Source organism: Benincasa hispida, chromosome 2 (genome assembly GCF_009727055.1).
Source record: "Benincasa hispida cultivar B227 chromosome 2, ASM972705v1, whole genome shotgun sequence".
NCBI classification, from domain to species: domain Eukaryota; kingdom Viridiplantae; phylum Streptophyta; class Magnoliopsida; order Cucurbitales; family Cucurbitaceae; genus Benincasa; species Benincasa hispida.
Genome location: NC_052350.1, coordinates 17,402,694 through 17,423,624, shown reverse-complemented (window position 1 = coordinate 17,423,624; position 20,931 = coordinate 17,402,694). Strand labels below are relative to the sequence as shown.

Genomic DNA, 20,931 nt, shown 5'->3' with positions numbered 1-20,931 from the left:
TATCAAATAATAATATTAATTGAATTATTAATTATAAGTATTGGTAAAATAAGTAATTTACAATTAAAGTTACTTGATTACATAGATGTATCAATGTGTGAATTTATATAAATATGATATAATTTATTTATTTATTTATTTATGAATATGGAGTAGCTAAATTCAAATATTATAATTTAAAATTTAATATANAATGCATCTTATATATTAATTAATTAATGAATTGATAGGATTATAATTAACTTATGAAACTGGAGTAGTTAAATTCAAATATTTAAAATTTAATATATTTTCTAAGTTATAAATTTAATATTCATAAACTAATTAATTTTAATAATATAAAATAAAAGAATAAATTCATGTATTAAAATAGAAGAGGGTGTGCATAAGAAAACTCATACTGTGAATATTATGTATGGGTAAAAGGAATGCATGAGAATAGTTTATTCTAATATTTAAAGCAAACTTGTACCAAACAAGGGTGTGTATATCCCTTATCCATTCGAATCCCAATTTCCATATCTTGAGATATTCATGTTAGATCATGAGGGATGTGCCCCTCAAATGATTGGTTTTGAATATATATTATAGATATATTTTGGTAAGATATTCACATTACACATATTTGGTTCATTGGTATCTCTTAGCCTCTTCCTTTCTGCACGTTATTATAATTTTGTAATTAATATTACTTTAAGAGATTTTTAAAAATAGAAAAATAAAAAAAATTATTTATACAAAATAATAAAATATAATATTCTTTGATAGAAACTGATAGAAGTTGACATTAATACTATGTGATAAATATTGATAGAACTATAGTTTTTTTTTTTTTTGGTTATTTTTTTAGACAGATTGACATATTTTTTATATGTGAAAATTTTTCATTACTTAATTTAGATATTATATATCAATATATTTATAATTTTTAATAATATGAATGTTAAACTACAAAATCAGTCCCTAAATTTTTTAATTTTTGTTCCTAATAAACTTTAAAAATTTTAATTTTGTGTCTAACAAGTTATTTAAAAATGTTTAAATAAACTTTTAATTTTGAATCTAACATCTTCAACACATTAAAAATTTTAAAAACAATTATTTTTGTTGATTCCAAAATGGGAAAAAAAATGTTGGGAGAAATGCTATATAAGAACTGTATACGTTAGTAAACGGATTACACCTCAATTAGAAACAGTACACTCAATGTATAATATTCAAACCCAAACGTAAGTGACGTTGTAACAGGGCTTAGATATGAAAATAATCAAATACTTGAAAATGCCTAAAAACCTTTTGAGATTCAAAACGTAATTGAGGCATTCTTCTGATAAACGTTATCTTGAAGACAATTATTTGCTCGACACGGGTTGCAAACAGACTACAACAATCGTCTCAACATGATACAACATTTAACTCTAGTAAAACTGCAACGTCAAACTACTTGGATCTGGTAGAACTCATACTTGCTCTCTACTCAATGCAATAACAAAAGAGAGAGAGAGAAAGAAGTAAGAGAACTTATCAATTTAGAATGAGATGCTACAAATAAAAAAATAAGTTGCTATTTATAAGCTAGCAACTTAAATCTCGTTTAATAACATTCTCATTTTCTATTTCCTGTTTATGTTTCTCATTTTTACGAAATTGACATATTTGATAACTATTTTTATTTCTTATTATTAAAATTTGAGAAACGTTCATAAAAATAGGACAAATTTTGAGAAACTATAACTATGGTTTATATTTATTTAAAATTGTTTCTAAAATATAACGAATGCAGACTTGATTGATTGGTGAAGAAGCATGCCCAAAAGACTCATTAGCTTCATGGACATAAGATAAAATCTCTAGTGAGATTATTTTATTTTATTTTTCTTTATTTCTTTTATATTTCCCTTTTCTCTATATATCTTTTATAGTTATTTTTTCTTTTGTTTATATTTATTTTNAAATATAGAAAAATGAAGTAAAATATTTACTAATATACTCAATTTAATTTTAAATTTTAAATTTTCAAATATTTAGAAATATATATTATTTTGAATTTTGAATTTTAATTTTTCAATAGGGTTGTTTTCAAATCTAGGAACGAACCAAAATTTTTGCAAATATAGCCAACTTAATTTTGAATTTTGAATTTTCAAATATTTAGATTTCTTTATTATTTTCATTTTCAAATATCAAATTTTCAATAGGGTTGTTTTCAAATATAGAAAAATTGACCAAAATATTACAAATATAGTAAAATTTCACTGTCTATGTATAATAGACCGTGATGGACTAGTATCTATGATATTTTGCTATTATTTGTAAATATTTTTAGCAGTTTTGTCATTTAAAATATTTTTCATTTTCAATACATATATATATAAAAAAATTTAATTTAAATTTTAAATTTTACAATATGCATTTTTACATATTTTTTTATTTTTATTACATACAAAACCAGTTATAATTTTATAATATATAAATTTTGTTTACTAAGATATTCATTTAGGTCCATTTTAATACTATTACAACAACGACATTTATATAATAATATAATTGAGTTAGATTTGAGTCTACGTCAATTAAAATATAAAACAAATGACTTGAATGAGAAATAATATTGTAAATCAAATTTTAGCAACATATAAATGATAGAAGCAATTCTATTGTTGTTATTGATTTTACATTTGGACTTATGTGTATTTGATAATTAGATTATATTTAAACTATAAAATATGGAAAAAAATGTAAGGGAAAAAATACAAGAAATAATAAATAGTTATCAAACAAGATTATGTTCTTGTTTTTTTATTTTTTTATTTTAAGAAACACGAAACAAGAATAATTATCAAACATATTTCTGTTTCTTGTTCTCAAAAAAAAGAGAAAACAAGAAACAAGAAACAGGAAACAAAAAACAGAAAATAGAAAACGGGAATGTTATTAAACAGACCCTTTGTAACTCTTCAAAAATACAAAATAAAATCAAATAAATAAAAAAATTGAAACATTGTTTGTCAAACTTAACTCAACTAAGTTGTTACTTGATCAAAATCAAATATAACTCATTCAAATTGAATAAATTACAAATTTAATTTTCATACATATTAAATTTGTCATGAAACATCATCTTAATTTGAAGTTTTAATCCAACTTGAAAGTTTCCAACAATAGATTTAATCTACACAATTAAATCTATTTTTTTCTTTCAAATATTTATTAAAGTTTCACTTTCTTTCACTATAAACATCCAACAAAAAATGCACATACCTTCACATAACAACAATGATAAATTTGTAATTTAGAAAAAGGAGATCTACAAAACAAAGAAATAGGACTCTGATGCAAAAGTTAAAGATGAAAATCTCTAAAATGAAGAAGAAATCAAAAGTTTTAATCCTAAATTAAATTCAAGTGATATCAAGATGGAGTCAAAGCTCAAGATAGTTCATATGGAGTTATAATAATACATTTTTAGAAAGAGTGAAAGTTTTACTTTTTCCTCTCATAATTAGGATGTGATGGATATTTTCTTATTTTACATAACTTAGAATTTGATATGGATTACTTTGACTTATTTGATGACTTATTTGATCTCAAGTCCACATTATATTGAATTTATCTTTCTTGGTGGGTCTTTGACCTATTTCTAAATTCACTCCTAACAATTTATTAGACATCAATTTTAATTTTGTGCCTAATTGAACATTTAAATTCCAAGCTTGCATTTGATAAATTTATTAGACAAAGGATTAAACTTTTAGAAATATATTAGACATAAAATTAAACATTTTTTTAAGTTAAGGAACTAAACATGGATACAAATTTAGAAGATTATGAACTAAACTTCTAATATTATATGAACTTATATCTCGTAATATGAAAGTCTAGATGCGCTATTGTTTATGCTTCATTTAAGGGGTTGTAGAATTTTGACTGTAATTATTATGTAAACTTTTAAAAGTGAAACAAATCAAGATATATGTTGATAGCATGGATAGAAGGAAACAAAAACAAGATAAATATGTGACCTGCTCTTTTGACGATCATTTCATCAATAGATCTGCAATATTCTCTTTTGATTTCATATAATCAATGAAATTTTTTCCATTAGAGAGCAATTGCCTTACCAAATTATGTCTGTATCTAATATGTCTTGACTTGTTGTAGACATTATTTTTAGTTCTCATAGAAACTGCTAAATTGTCACAATAAATACGTATTGCACTTACAAGTAATGGCCACAATAAAATATCTTCAAGAAAATTTATAATAAAAATATATTAGTCTCCTTTCTTTCATTTCCTTTAAAGTAAAAGTATGACATTTTACTATTTTGCCCTTGTAAATTCGAATAAAAATATATTAGTAATCATAGGAGATATTCATTAAAAATATCAACTACATCCAATGAAAGATACCACCATTTAATCAAAATAAATCAAGTTAATCAAAACTTGCAATGACATTCCTTTGCCTTTTAAAATTTGAAGAAAGTGATTTTGAATGTCTCAATTTTAAAGGATGAAAATGAAATGAAAATCTTCCATTTGAATTTTAATGAATTAAAATCAGTTTTTAAAAAATAAAATTGTTGAAGATGTTTGGAAAAAACTAAAAGAAAAAAAAAACAATTGTTTTTGTAGCTACACTCCTGTAGTTATTAAAAAGAACAATACTTCCATCTCTTTTTCCCATGTTTATTTTTCCCACATGTTTTATCATACAGTCAATAACACATTCGATATGCATGTGAAAAATTTATACTTTATTATAGTACAAAGAGAAAAAAGTTTTACACGATCTTAATTTATTGCAAACATATTTCACAAGTTAATTTATACAGAGAAGTATGAGTATAAATACAACTACAAGGGGCTAAGAATAGACCTTAGAAAACATCAACCAACCCCTGACCTTCCTAACCACAAAGACTAAATCTAAATATTTATACATTTAACACGCTCCCTCAAACTCAAGGTGGTAAGGCTGAAATCAACTTGAATTTGTTAAGCAGCGGAAGGAAGCACCCAGAGGACAAGCCTTTGGTGAAAATATCAGAAGGTTGCTTAGTAGTAGAAACAACTCGTAAAAGACGAGTCTTACTCTGAAGATGATGTTGAACAAAACGACAGTCATTCTTAACACTTAGTGCACTCATGAAAAACATCATTGTCAGCAATCTAGATGGCACTATGATTGTCATAATGAAGGACAGTGGAAAATAGCTGAGGAACTAACATATCAATAAGAAACCAGTGAAGTCACAATAACTCTGACATAGCATTAGCCAAAGCACGATATACAGACTTTGTACTAGAGCGAGCGACAACACTCTGTTTCTTACTTCGCCAAGAAATAAGAGAGTCTCCAAGATAGAAACAATAACTTGAAGTAGAACATTGGTCAATAAGATCACTAGCCCAATCAGTGTCACAGTAGTCGGATAAGACCAGAAATGACTGAGATGAAAATTGAAGGTCATGTCCTAGAGTCCCCTTGACATAGCGAAGAATACAGAGAACAACAGTAAAATGAATGGTTCGAAAGGCAGCTATGAACTGACTTACAATGTGAACAGCATATGCAATGTCAGGACGAGTCACTGTTAGATAAATCAAGCTACCAACAAATTGACAGTAGGGAGTGGCATCTTCGAGAGGAACACCATCAAATAGAGTCAGGCGAACATTAGGGTCGAGTAGTGTCAGGGCTGTAGTAGAGTTAGTGATCCCATAACGCACCAATAAGTCCGAAACATACTTCACTTGAGACAATGAATAGCCAACAGAGCTCATTGATACCTCAAGACCAAGAAAGTAACTAAGGGAACCCAAATCCTTCATCTCAAAGTACTCGCAAGGTAGTATTGCAAATTAGAAATGGCATGAGGTTCATTTCCAATGATAATCATATCATCAACATATAGAAGAAGAAGAACAATACCATGGTCTGTCTGATGCGTAAAAGTGCCGTGTCATGAGGACTTGATGTAAACTCAAGTTGAACAATGGTGGAACTGAAAGTTGCAAACCAGGCCCATGGGACTTGTTTCAACCTATACAATGCTCGACAAAGGAGACACACCTTTTGAGATGGCTGAGAGATACCTGTGGGTGGTTGCATATTAACTTCCTCAGATAAAGCCCCATTAAGGAAAACATTCTTGACATCCATCTGAAATAGAGGCCACTATTTGGCTGCAACAACGTTTAAGAGAGTCTGAACGGATGTCATCCGGGCCAGATGCAAAGGTTTCTTCATAATCGATCTCATATTCTTGAGAGTATCCTTTTGCCACTAGTTGGGCTTTATATCGTCCAATAGAACCATCATAGCGAGTCTTGATCTAGTAAACCTACTTGCAACTAATAGGCTTCTTAGCAGAAGGTAAGTAAATATAGTCTCATGTGTGCATCTTATCTAAGGCTTGGAGTTCGTCACTCATAGCTTGCTGCCACAGGGAATTAGTATTCGCCTCATGAAAAGAGGTAGGTTCAACTAAGGAATTGATAGTGAAATAGGAATCTTGAACATGAGTGGGAGGTGCCCTTATCTGAGTGGAGTGTCGAACAGGAGAAGTAGGTTCAGACTCCACAAGTGAGACAAATGACAGATCGGAATCAACGGAGACGAGCACAGATTGCTTAAGCTCAGTATCACTAGAAGATGCAGATGAAGGAAAAATGTCAACAGAATCATCAGGAAGAAAGAAAGATGGACTTCAAAGAGAAACATGAAAGGTCGAGAGATTAGAAAACATTGTATGCTCCTAGAAAGTGACATGATGAGAGATGCACAGTCTGTTTGAAAGAGGATCCCAATAGTGAAAACCTTTGTGCTCGGTTCTGTAGCCAAGGAAGCAACAAAGACGCGCATGTGGTTCTAATTTGGTATGTTTATGGGGATAAAGAAGAACAAAACAAGCACAACCAAAGACTTTTGAGGTTAGAGTAATCAGAAGGAGTAACGTATAAATGTTTAAACGGAGAAGCATTGTGAAGGATAGATGAAGGGAGACGATTAATTGTGTAGATAGAAGTAAGGGTGACCTCTCCCCAAAATTTGGTAGGACAACAGGTAGACAGGAGATGGGCCTGAATAGAATCCAGCATGTGGTGATGTTTACATTCTACTCTCCCATTCTATTGAGGGGTATGGGGATAAGAGCGTTGGACAAGAGTGCCTTGCTAAATGAGAAAGGAAAGAAGTCTGAAGTCATTATACTCTAAGGCGTTATCTATATGAAGAGCTTTGATTGTACAAGAGAACTGAGTGTGAACCATATTAGCAAAATCAATATATATTTGAGGCAATACAGAACGATGTTTAAGAAGATATATCCAGGTGAACCGAGAGTAACCATCAATAAACAGGACAAAATAGCGATATCTAGTAATAGTAAAAGTAAGAGCAGGACCTCAAATGTCAGAGTGAATTAAGTCAAAAGGTTGATCGCATATAGAATTGGACTGAGAAAATGATAATGCGGGTTGTTTAGCAAGTTTGCAATTCACACAATCAAAGGGAATAAACTTGAAAACATTATTCAAATTTTTATGAAAAATCAAATGATGAAGTTTTTCAGAAGAGACATGACGAAGACGAAGAAGCCACTGATATATAGCAGAGTCAGTGATAGGAGCGGAAAGAAAACGAGCAAACAGTTGAAGTGATGTGAGCTCAAACAATCTTCCCACTTTGCGACCCGCACCAACTGTCTGCCCCGTTGTAAATCCTAAACCTAACACCCTGTAGAAGAAAAAGAAACAGTTAAGCCAATATCACACAACTTTCCAACTGAGGCAAGATTAAAAGTTAGGTTTGGAACACAATTAGTATTGGAAAGTTGGAGTGTGGGAGTGTCAATGGATCCAACATGGGATATAGTCATATAATTACCGTCGGCAATATAGATGGGAGAAAGGGATTTGGCAGGAGTGGGTGTAGTTAGAAGGGAAAAATTAGAAGTCATATGATTACAACATGCAGAATCAAAAAGCCACTGATTACCTGAAGAAACAACAAGTGCAGAGGAATTGGACGAAATCACTTATTTAAGTAAGTTTTGCAAACCACTCATCTGAAAATTAGACGGAGAAAGTTAAGAATTAGTAGAAACGTGACAACAACAGAAAAGGCAGAACCAAGCTTACTAACGTGTCTTGTTTTCAAAGAATGTCCTGGAGGTCGAGGTGGTCGTGTGAGACAGCTGTCCAGAATATGCCCGCGTTTGTGGCAATATTTGCACTCGACTTTTGGGTAGTCAACAAATTTGTGCCCAATGAGCTTACAGTTTTTACAGAAGAGAAAGATCTAGAAGTACCGGGTAAATGATTGCTTGCGAGCACTACCTCAGATTTCCTGGAAGAAGCAATGCCAAGACGTTTTTCCTCAAATAGGATTTCCTGAATTGTTGTGTCTAGTGAGGGAAGAGGACTGTGATGTAGCAAAGTAGCACGAATAGATTCATATTCTGGACGAAGCCCCATAAGAACCTTAATAAGACGAAGATGATCATCACTGATTTTAACTTGATCTAATTGTGTCCAAATTGGCTGAAGCATGACCAGATATTCATTAACGGATTGGCCAGTCTCCTGACTGAGACTAACAAGAGTGTTGTGCAGTTGATAAAAATGAGTTAATCCAACAGATTGAAATGTGTAGAGAGGAAATCCCATAAACTTTTGGCGTCATCAAATGCATCAACTGAACATGGATGGCAGGTATAGAGGTATTACCGAGCCAAGTGATGATTTGATGATTTTTACTATTCCAATCCTCTATCCGTTCAATAAATTTAATATCATTCTCAGCGGGTATCTTGACTGGTTTAGGAATATCACTCAGCTCGTTTGCGGCTTGGCTCGATGAGAATGACACGTTGGATCAGCTTTCATTTGCTGGTTGACTTGGTTCGTCGTTTGGATCTGGCTTGTTGGGGATATGGCACAGCGAACAGGGATTCGCGAACAGGGATCCGGTGGGCTGGCTTGGTGGGAGTTAAGGTGACGTCAGTGAATAGAATGCACGAGCGACGCCGGCGAACAGAGGGCGCAAACCTCTTTGAGCGACAGAGACGGGTCCCGTGGATCTGGATAGAAGGATTTGGTCGGCTTGTTGGATGTGGCGGAGCTTGTATAAGGCAAACTGACTTGGCTCGTTGTACAAACAAGGAGTTGTGTGAGGCGGTTGTGTGAGGTGGAGGCAGTAGATCTGGGTGGCGGAGGTGGAAGGATTTGGAAATAGAGGTCCGGTAGATCTAGAAATAGAAACCTATTGATTGTGAACAGAGGACTTGGACTTGTGAACAAAGGGCTGGAAATGGTAAAAATTGGCTAATTTGGTCCCGATACCATATTGCAAATGTATTTCACAAGTTAATTTGTACTGAGAAGCATGAGTATAAATACAACTTCAAGGGACTAAGAATAGACCATAAGAAACATTAACCAACCCCCTAAAGACTCTCTAACCTTCCTAACCACAAAGTCTAAGTCTAAATATTTATACATTTAACATAATTAACATATAAAATATTTTTTTCACATGGTTTGACTCGAATAGTTATAAGTATTTAAAGAGAAAAGACAAACTATGAATTTATAAAAATTTGAAGGACAAAAGAGGTGATTGTCCATTTAAACATATCTCTACCGCAAGGTATTGATTTTATAAATCACACTCACACTTGAGATATTCAATTTATCGAATAACTGTAGTGTGGTAAAGGACGTGACTATTTGTCAAAACCGTCATATCGTGATTTTTCTCATCTATGTCTACATCACATCCATATACAAAAATATATACCACTTAGACTCTAATAGTTACAATGGAAAAAGGACGTGACTAATTATTCAAACATGTCTCTACACCTTTAGATTGTGACGTTTCATATTTAAAGTCTAGATCACACCCACACACGAAAGAATAAACTAGTTCACATGTAACCACTTCAACTTGAATAGAAGTAAGAGCAAAATGGGGATGTAGAAATTCTACCTATATATAAATCCTAGAGCTGACCATTTTTTTTTTCTCTGCACCTCTTTCAATTTCTATTTTTCTCTATTTCTCCTCTCTCCCATCATCATCCAGTAGCATATCGATCACCCACCCATATTTCCTTCTTGTCTTTCACTCTCTATGGCCGCCACACACTGCCACACCAACCCTTGTCAGTCATCGGCACACCTGTATATCAATTTTCTTCCTCTCTTATTTTGCTCTCTATGGTAACCTCAATTCACAAGCTTTGCACAATACTTCCACCTCATGGCCCTATTGTCATGATCAATGTTTTTTCTTTTGCTCTCCCCTATTTCAGCAAATTTGGAACAAGAGAAATTTTCATTCGAAATCTTGTCAAACTTGACCTATATTAGTAGGGTTTTCTTTTTTTTTAATCAAAACAAGATTTCAAATCTTTTTTAGTATGGAAATCATTTTTGTTAGTCATTCCAAACGCTAGAAATGATTTTGAATATTTGAAATCCTTCCAAATTGTTCCAAACAGGGGGGTTAAGGAGTCCAAATTCGATTGTTGTTGTGATTTAAACTACTAAAAGTAAAAGAAATCAAGATATATGTTGATATTTATTGTAGGGATAGAAGAAGAGTTGAAAAAAAAAAACAAAAATAAGATATTAGGTAAAATACTTATAATTATCGTTGAAGTTATAGATGAAAAATATCGTTTAAAATATAGCAAATATTTTGGCAATCAACGGTTAAAAAGAAAAATATAATCGAAATACCAATGAATTTTGACAAATATCAATGATATCAACGATGATCCCCAGTATCTTGAAAAAAATGACTTTTCCCCTTTGGTATCATTATCAAACCTTGAATTTTATTGATGTTTTGTCAATATCAACAATAATATCGGCGATATATTCATCCATACTCAACAATGGAGACACATACATACATTTTCTTGAAATTGAAGGTTTGAATCCTCACCCCACATCTGTTGAATTATTAAAAAATGGTAGTTTTCAAATATAGAAAAATAAGTCAACTTATTTATAAAACGTCAATGTCTATCTGTGATAGACAGTGATTCTATCACTTCCTATCCCCGATAGACAATGACGTTTTGCTATATTTAAAAATATTTTCAACAATACTGTTATTTAAAAAAATTATCCCATAAATATATATAATCTAACAAATCAGTGATCCAAAAGTTCAGTCATAACAGTCATAACATAATTAAATTGAATAAATTAAAATTAGGCTCAAACTATTGTCATTCATGCCTTTACACCTAAATACTTGAGCGGACATTTGGTGCACAGGTTTGGAATATTAAACCTAAGTTAAGTCTAGAGGTTAGGTTTAGGTAGTCCGAGCTTAAGAAAATTGTGCTTGGAGTACAAGTTTTTGAACTCTGGTTTAAGAAACCTGTGTTTGGAGCGCAAACTTATGAAGCGAGACAAGTGTAAAATTATAAATCTTGAGTTTATGAAATATTTTCTTTTATTTCATCGATTGTTAGGTTTTAAATTAGTTCAAACTTGCCATTTTACTTACTTTAATATAGTTAAGTTCAAAATAAACTAAAAATTTTATAAGAATATTTGTCTTTTTCTTTTAAAAATATTGAAATAGATATATAACTAAATTTATAATTTTATTTAATTTATTGTTTTCATAATTTGGTATTATGATTTTACTAGGTTTTGAGATATAATTTCATAGACTCTTGTCACTTTAACTAATTTGAAAATGATTAATTTTTTACCGTAACATGCTAACTTCAAATTGAAATAACTTAGGATTTCAGTCTTAAATTCAATTGTAGCCTAATGAGCTACTATTTTACACAATAATGAAAACAACCTAATTAAATGGAAAAAAATGAAGTTGTTAAATTTAATTAGGGCTTTTTATACATATAACCTAAATAAAAATACCTAATTATACAATTTTAGTTAAATGAGTTATTATTTTACACAAAAATATGGTCCAATTTACTTTTTTTAGCTCTCAACATGTAAGGGAAGTTTATTGTGATTTTGAACTTTCTAAAACAGTTTTCTTTTCACAACCTACACAAGTAAGGAAAATATCTCTAAAAATTCAAAAAAAAATTGTCTTCATAAATGAAAGTAAGAATCGACGAGAAGCTTTAAAAGAGAAAATGAGATATATTTGATATATATATCACTACATATCTGAATTTTCTATTGATAAATCAATATAGATTTGATAAGTGCATGAATAATACAATTTGTATATAATATATTGTCTTATATCCCAAACAATATATTTGATGTATATTTACATATTTTAGTATATTTGTAAACATGCAAAAAAAAAAAAAAATGGTATATGCAATGTATATTTACATTTTCCACTATACTACCAATATATTCATGATCAAGGAGCTTGACGATGAGTCTACAAATGTGTGTATTGTTTCTCCTTGATCACTTGTATTATCATATTATATTTTCTTTAATGAATGCATAACTGTATGTTTCTGTTTATGACTGTAATTGTAAAGTTCATATATGATTGTAATTTGGAATGATCTTTCGCTGCTCATGGAAATCCTCGTGTTCGATTTCCTTTAATGACATGTAGCAGAACAAATCAGAATCAATAAGTACTCTAACTACTCTTAATTTGAGTTTTAAACATGCTATTCAAGTGATATGCATAGAGGGTTTGAAGTAAACTTTACATTTGAAGAAAACTCTACGAATTCAAGTAGACCACCACCAAGATATTCTCTACTAATCTCAATGAGGATTGTGTGGTGGAAACACTCAAATTGAGCTGAATTTTAGATGAACTTAAGTGGGTTTTGTAGGTTTTCACAGCAACAGTTTTCTATTTCAAAATCACAACATCTCTCTCAAATTCTCAACATGGAGCTTCAATTTAGAAGCTGAAAATTGCATGGAGCTGACCTCCATGCAAATACCATCTCCAGCTACACCAATTTAATGAAATTCAAGTGGGATTTGGTGATTAACCATTTAATCACAGAGTGGATTTTTCCAAAAACTTGGAAAAATCCACTCAATCCAATTTTATCAAATTGGTTAAAAATGACTTTATATTTAAATAAATTATAATTAATAAAACCAATTCCACTAATATGATTCAATTTCATATAATTAATATTTAAATCAAAATTTAAATATTAATTGATTCTCGAATTTCATTTAATTTTGATAAAATTAAATGTTTTAATTGTATCGTATACAATTAATCTAAAACCATAAATTGAATTTGAACATTTTAAAATCATAACCCTAATTTCATCCAACAATACTCAAATTATTAATCCAATTTACGAGCTAGTAGAAGGACCTAATGGATCTACAGATCATGAGCTCCAACCATTTGTAATTAATTGGTTAAACTCTTTAAACCGAATTAATTATTATTCGTTAACTATCAAGGCACACCACTATAGCTCGATAATTGCACTATTCTCATTATAGATGTATTTCTGTCCATTTCAACCATAATTAGTAAGTCGATCCTTCACAGGTCGTTCGTATTTACAGTTGGGTCTACCATTTTACCCTTGTAAATACATCTGACACCTTGAGCTCCCATTGACCCTCTATTGAACAATTGATTTATAATACCATCTATAAATCATATTCCTTTCTACCAAGAGAAGGCGGGGCCCTATTGTTCAAGACTAGGCATCAACACTTAAGAGAACAACCTATCTGTTGACCCTAAGTAGGGTAGGAGTGAATTTCATCTTGCATGATCATGTCCCCAGCTATCTATCCGGTCTTATCCCAAAATGAGAGGTTATTGAGCAGTGCTGTTGGACTATTCTCAGCTATTCAGATCAAAGGATAATCCCGAAATAAACAAGAATTCATAGTTAGCTCAGAATTAAGATCGTGTTACCCTAGGTCATTTTAGTTTGAAATAGTCAGTTTTAACATTAAACGGTCGTTATAAAGAAAAGTGACTATTTCGAGGTTAAGTCTTATGCAAACTCATTGCATAGGATGCCCCCACTCACATGTCTCTACATGAATGATTTGTGGATCACATCATTTGTATTAGTATACGAAATGGGCCACATCCAATAGTGTTACCAGGATGAAATACCCAACTTCATCCATATACTTATAGACCATTTAGGCTATATACTATAACTTGATCCTGTTTATATCATCACATAAAGTTAAAGTATTTATACTATAGCCAAGGATTTGTTTATTGGATTTTTATAATAGAATGAAATATCAATGACTTTATTGAATAAAATGCTCAATAATATTTTATTGATAAAAATAATGTTTAATATAAAATTTACGAACTACGAGTTTTAGGACATTCCAAATAAGTTACTCCCTTTATTCTTAGGTAGCTTAAGATGCGAGGGAGTAGGGATATTGCAGCTCGCTAAATGACATATGTTATCCTGAAAATAACTCTCATATTTTGTCAACCACCATTTCCTGTATTGCAGAGCAACGCGGTTGCATGGATCCAACGTGCGGGCTAGTACGAACACTTGGGGCGATAATTGACGTCTATTACAGATCCTAAAATGATAAATCATGTTGTAGAATGTGGGGGCAGGTGGAATTTCCCCTATATCATTGAGATGTATTGGTAAAATCCAAAATGCTGACCAAAACGATAAAGACTAAATGATTCTATAATCAAAATATTCTCACATTGAGATGATAGGTAGCATGATTACATATTAGAGATTTGGCAGGATTAGTGAAAGGATAAATCTTTGTCATCAACCACATGCTCATTTATGCTCTGTTTTTGAGAATTTATGTGCCATCGGATATTTGCACCTTTATGGATTAGTTCTTGTGCTTCATATTTTCCAAAATAAATTGAGCCATCTTCACCAGAAAAGTTGGCCATCTTTGGACCCTGGACATCCACTGAAACATGGTAATGGGTTTAAAATAGTAAGTTAGCCAACCATGGACATAATGCATGGGAAAGTAAAATTCCATGCATCCAATCGTTGAAGCTTAAAATATCATCCTTAAGCCATGGTAAATATTGGCTAGAACTGGAATGGCGAGGCTATACATCTTCTCGTTGGCCATTAAATTAGCAACCTCAAAGACTCCAGGACGAAAGTAAGCTACTTTTTACCGGAATACAAAAAAACACAACCAATAGGATAAAAATGTAGTAAAGTACGTTTTATCCTTCAAATTGTCTTCTATCCCGAGTTCCTTGAATAACATGTTTTCTCTGCTCGACCAATCCCAAGGCTTAATGTCTGTGCCATCTGAATTTTGAGTAAACCGAGAACGAGAGGCTTTTTGCTTTTGAGTAGTAGGCTTGTCATATCTTCGAGCCCCAAGGAATTAAAACGAAATCCATGAGCTAATGGTCACTGGGGAGTCATTCTTAGAAAATGATGCATGGTTTTTCTGTAGGTAAATTATTAAATGGTACACTTGAAAAAAATGTTCACAAGACTTTGGAAGGTATCTCTTTTTGTCCTGAGAGCCAGTTAACTCTCTAAGAGAGGGAATGGCCTCTTCATAGAGGTTCCCTCTGATCAAAAGGCCGCCGAATGACTATAGGTCCCACAGGGAGATGGATAATTCATCTGCCATAGTGTGAAAGGTATTGGTTGATGGATACCAAGCTTCACAAAAAGCTTGAGTCACATCACTATTTCAATCATACGTATTTAAAGAAGCCTCATTGCACCGAACAAACAGATAGCGTGAAGGGCCCATTCGTTCTGACCAACTGTAATCTCTAACCATTCCCAATAGCAGTAGGTAAAAGGTAAATTCTCCAAAGACTTTTATAGTGGCATTCCAACAAGTCTCACTGTCAGTTATGCGACACCCAAGAGTTAACATCTGATCAAGAGTATGGGCTTTGTTATGAATTGAGGACTATAATACCCACACTTTTTCTCCCTAAGTCAAGGGCACTTCCGCTGATAATTCAAGTGGGGTCATGTCATTATCCAAATTAGGTTATATATTTGCGAAGAGTCCAACTAATGACTCCTTCACAAGTAGGCCAAGTTCATTGGTTATAGGTAATTCATGTCTTCAAGAATTACAAGAGGTCTCTTCCCAGACGAGACATGTTCTATGAAGTGAATCATTACTCTGTAAAAAGAAAAAAAAAATGTCATCAAGGAGAAATAAGTTTGAGTGGTACAATTTAAAAGAATCATAAAGCGAAATATGGCGAGTTCCATGGGACTTGGACATATGCTGAGATCGTCTGGATAAAGAGGATTGAAGGAGCCTTCTAATGTCATTGTCCTTAAATGATGCAAGCTCGTTTAATGATCCAACCCTCACTAAGGGCAAGATGATTCAACCTTCTCTAAGGGTAAGACAATTCGGCAGGGTCAGATGATCCGACCCTCACTAAGAGCAAGATGATCTGGCTCTCTCCAAAAGAAGATGACTCAGCCCTCTCTAAGGGAGCATGATCTGGCCCTCACTAAAGGCAAGATGATCCAGCCTTCTCCAGAAGAAAATGACCCAATGCTTTCCAGTGGAGGATGATCCGACCCTTACTACTGTCTCTTATACACATCTAGATGTGTATAAGAGACAGGGATTCCACCAAGTCCCATGATAAATTAGGAAATTCAAATCAAAGAAAATTTGATTTGAATTATTATATATTTTTATTAGATCTTCTAATTTGATTTTATCCTAATTTTAAATTACATTTTAAAAAAAAATTAAGGTCCTATTTGATTTTGTTTTATCCTCGAATCAAATCATATTCCAAATTTTATTCAAAATCAAATTTAAATCGTGAATAAAATGTCAAATCAAAATTTGGTCATATTTCAATTTATTTTTTTTTTGAATTGTTCAACTCTAAGATTAAATCTAGATAAAATCTCCAATTAAAATTTAGGCATCTTCCAAATTTTATTTCAAATACATCCTCTTATCCATGTTTCCAGATTAAATGGTGGGTAAAATCTAAAATTCTTTTCAAATTAAAATTTAGCTATATCCCAAATATTATTTTAAATTCAAATTATCCAATTTTTAGCTCTTATCTTCAAGTCAAAATAGATTGTAGATAAAAATCTCAAGCTATCTCAAATTAAAATTTAGACATAATTTAAATTTTATCCCAAATTCAAAGTAAGAGTCTGGGTCTTATCCTCAAGTTAAATTGGATAAAACCTCAAATTCATCTTAAATTAAAAATTTGACAATATTCCAAATTTTATACCAAGTTCAAATTTCTAAGTGTTTATCTTCAAATCAAATCAAATTGGGGATAAAACTTGAAGCTTTTCTTAAATTAAAGTGTGACCATGTCCCCAACTTTATTTCAAATTTTAATTAAACTTATGTACTAAATTCATGGTTTGATTAACTTGACATATCAAAGTCAAGAATAAATTAATTCCAACTTCATCTTTTTTTCGAGATTCATCCACCCACATTTTTGTATAAATCTCGAAGAGGAGTGTGGAGAAATTTTGGCTCAATCACAAATCGCCATTGAATTCCAAATCATCAAATTTAGGATCAATTAAGAGTTGACATGTGTCCCAAATTGAAGTTGAAGACAAATTATGTTTTTATCCTAAGCTTGGATGGAGTAATTTGATATTATAATTTGGGCTATAGTCTGGAGAAATTCTCTACATTTAGAATACTCTCTGAGTCCTCGAAGACACAAGTTTCCTAAAGATTCAAAGTTTCTTCCAAGACTTCGACTCCAAGAATATCACGTGTTCTGCTTCCATAAGTCAAGTTACGCTGAGAGAGAATCAGATGATCAAGTACTAAAAATCGAATTACATCGTATCAAATCAACATCAACACAAGTTCAACTCCACGAAACAAGTTTATCTGGAAATATTGTGCGAACAATAATCTAATAATAATAACAATTTAAAAATTCCAAAAGAAAAAAATAATCAGAAGAAAAACCTCAATGTTTTTACGGCAAGCACAAAAATTTCCCAAAAAATTGGATTTGGAATTTAATTTGTACAAAATGATTATCATACAACAAATAATACATCTCCTCCACTTCACGTACCATTTTCTTTTCCGTGTTGCCTTTTAACATTTTTTTCCCCGGATTAAGAGCGATAAAAAAAAAACAGCCCTAAATATATATATATATTTTTTCCAAAAAATCAAAACAACAACAACACAAAAAATATATATATATTTTTTTCGTAAAACGACGTCGCTTAATTTAAAGGCGTCCCGTGACTGTAGCCGTAGTAAGACAAATACCATCGAACAAACTTTTTCAATCCGGTTGGCAAATCGGTCGTCGGTTTATAACCAAATTCAGCCCGGGCCGAACTTATATTTGCATGAGTGAACGGAACGTCGCCGTTTCCAGGCATATCCACAATGTTCTTCTTCGCCTTCGTCTTCAAATGCTCTTCCAGAATCCTCACAAGCGCCGGCACTGTCACCGGCGACGTATTACCCAAATTGAAAATTCGATACGGCGCCGGCCCTTTCTTTTTCCCACCCGATCCAGTACTTTTCCCAGAGGTATCAAGCGAACCCAAACACCCTTTCACAATATCGTCAATGTAAGTAAAATCCCTAGCCAAATCCACCCCATTCTTCCCCCGATAAACGGTAATCGGTTTCCCCTGAAGAATATTCCGTGTAAACGTAAAATACGCCATATCCGGTCTTCCCCATGGACCGTATACAGTGAAGAATCTCAACCCGGTGATAGACAATCCATATATATGATTGTAAGTGTGAGTGATTTCCTCGCCGGCTTTTTTCGTAGCGGCGTAGAGACTCGCCGGTTGATCAGTCCGGTCCAATTCGGAGAAAGGGACTTTCTCGTTAAGGCCATAAACAGAGCTTGAAGAAGCCCAAACAATGGAGGGTTGAGGATTGGCTGATTTACAAGCCTCGAGAAGAGTAACAAGGCCTGCAATGTTGCTATGAACATAAGAATGAGGATTCTCCATTGCGTACCTGACACCTGCTTGGGCCGCTAAATGCATCACGTGAGTGAAAGCGACAATGTCGAAAAGCTTATCGAGTAATTTGGCATCGTTAATATCACCTTCAACGACGAACACACCGTAACGGTTAACAAGTGCTTTGCGAGCCTTCTTAAGGGAAGGGTCGTAGTAATTGTTGAAATTGTCGAGTCCAACGACGCCGTCTCCACGTCGTTTCAACGCTAGAGAAACGTGGGTACCAACGAAACCGGAAGCGCCGGTGACGAGTACAGACATGCCACGGGAACGGCGGATCTCGGCAGAGGTACGGACTTGTTTTTCCCATTGGAGACCGCCCCAGGAGGCGGAGAGATAACGGGTACCGGAATCGACGAAGCTTTGGAAGCTGAGATAAGAGACGGTGAGAGCGATTAAAAAGAGAGCCCATAAGAACATGGTGCTGGTGGAGGCGAAGAAACGGTAGAATTGACGGTTGATTCCATAGCTTCTTTGTTCGATTTTGAATTTACCAGGGGTGGAAGGGAAGAGTTCTTCATCCAATGTTGGCATTTTTTTTGGGGGAAATTCGAAAGAAAGGAAAAGGGGTCAATAAATGGGAGGAGATATATTGTGGGGAAAAAAAGGAAAAGTTAAAAGAAAAGATAGATGGAAGTGGAGAGGAAAAATGGAAAAATGGAAAAATAAATGGGGAAAGGGAAAATGGTGGGAAATGCTAATTAAAGGGAGTGGTAAAAGAAAGGGTTTATTTATAGCGGTTGGAGGATGTGGATCATTCCGCGTGAAGGCGTTAAGGCCTCTCACGATTTGGCTGGAACTGGAGGGAGAGATATCAAAAGATATACAATAGGAGGACAAGATTAAGAACCCTTTTTTGTCTATCTATTATGGACCCAGAAATGGTCCGCCATTCAAATTTTCGACATTCATCACTCGCTTTCACCAACACACAACATTACAAAATCATTTCTAACAACTATATTGCCGGTCTTGGACTGCAACATATGAGATGCGACGAGAGATTCTAGGAAATACCAAATGGATTCGTGAATTAAAAATACCGAAATATTTGCGTATTTATCCCAGTATAATATTAGGAATTTAATATGATATTATTAATGGCCATACCAGTCAGAGGCAGAGATTTGTATATTCTTCAAGATTTTATAATTTTTGTAACACAGTTTTTTAATTTGAATCTATAAATTAGATTAGAGGGAGTGGGGGGGCTGGGCTACTAATTAGTGGCAAAAACATCGAATTCCTAGGGTTGCTTCATTATTAGTGTCGTTTGTATGTGAATGAGAGTTTTTGGCTAAGGAATAAAAATGAATAAGAAACCTCTTGACTCCGAGAATTGGGCTTCACTAACCTCCTGATTGGCGGCCCAAAATGCTATGTGAGGCGCAGTTGGGTCAATCAAGGCCCATCAATTTCCAGCTGTCTTTTTCTTTTTCAACCAAAAATACATTCTTGCGACAGGATTTCAAAATATTATACCATATGTAAGGTTGAGTTTGATTCCAATTTAGTCCATAGTTTTACCTTTAAGATTTGATTTTTATTTCAATTTTATTTCTAAGTTTCAAGATTTATATTTTTAATCTTATTTTTCTTTTTACTAAATACTCATTATGTATTCAATTATAATGTCTATTACTTCATTTAAAAAGTTATAATTAATTAAATTTCATTATTTTTCATTAATATTAAAATTAAATTTAAAATTTTATTTCATAATTATTTTAAATTAACTTATAGATATTAATCTCAAATACTGAAAATGAATAATTAGCGAAAATTCGAAGTTTTCTTGGTACTAAAAAAATCAAATTAAAAAAATGTAAATCTAGAAATTTCAAGCCTAATTAAAATAAAACTCAAATTGTAAAATTGTAAGATTTTGAAAAATGACTAAATAGAAATCAAACTAAAAACTTAATGATTAAATGTATTAACATTTTGAAACATATGGACCAAAAAGAGATTTCCTTTTTGTAATAGTA

The 20,931-nt window shown here is 32.4% G+C and overlaps 1 protein-coding gene across 1 annotated transcript; it reads right to left on the bottom strand.

Annotated features, from left to right (window-relative positions):
* Window positions 1-17,937: 17,937 nt before the first annotated feature.
* On the bottom strand, window positions 17,938-19,724 carry LOC120070888 (UDP-glucuronate 4-epimerase 1-like). Its single transcript, XM_039022786.1, has one exon. It carries the CDS (start codon window positions 19,475-19,477, stop codon window positions 18,179-18,181), a length of 1,299 nt encoding a protein of 432 aa, XP_038878714.1. The 5' UTR covers window positions 19,478-19,724; the 3' UTR covers window positions 17,938-18,178.
* Window positions 19,725-20,931: the final 1,207 nt, after the last annotated feature.

What these genes read in the sequence shown, in the direction of transcription:
- LOC120070888 (XM_039022786.1), bottom strand. Translation starts at nt 19,477, where the DNA reads ATGCCAACATTGGATGAAGAACTCTTCCCTTCCACCCCTGGTAAATTC.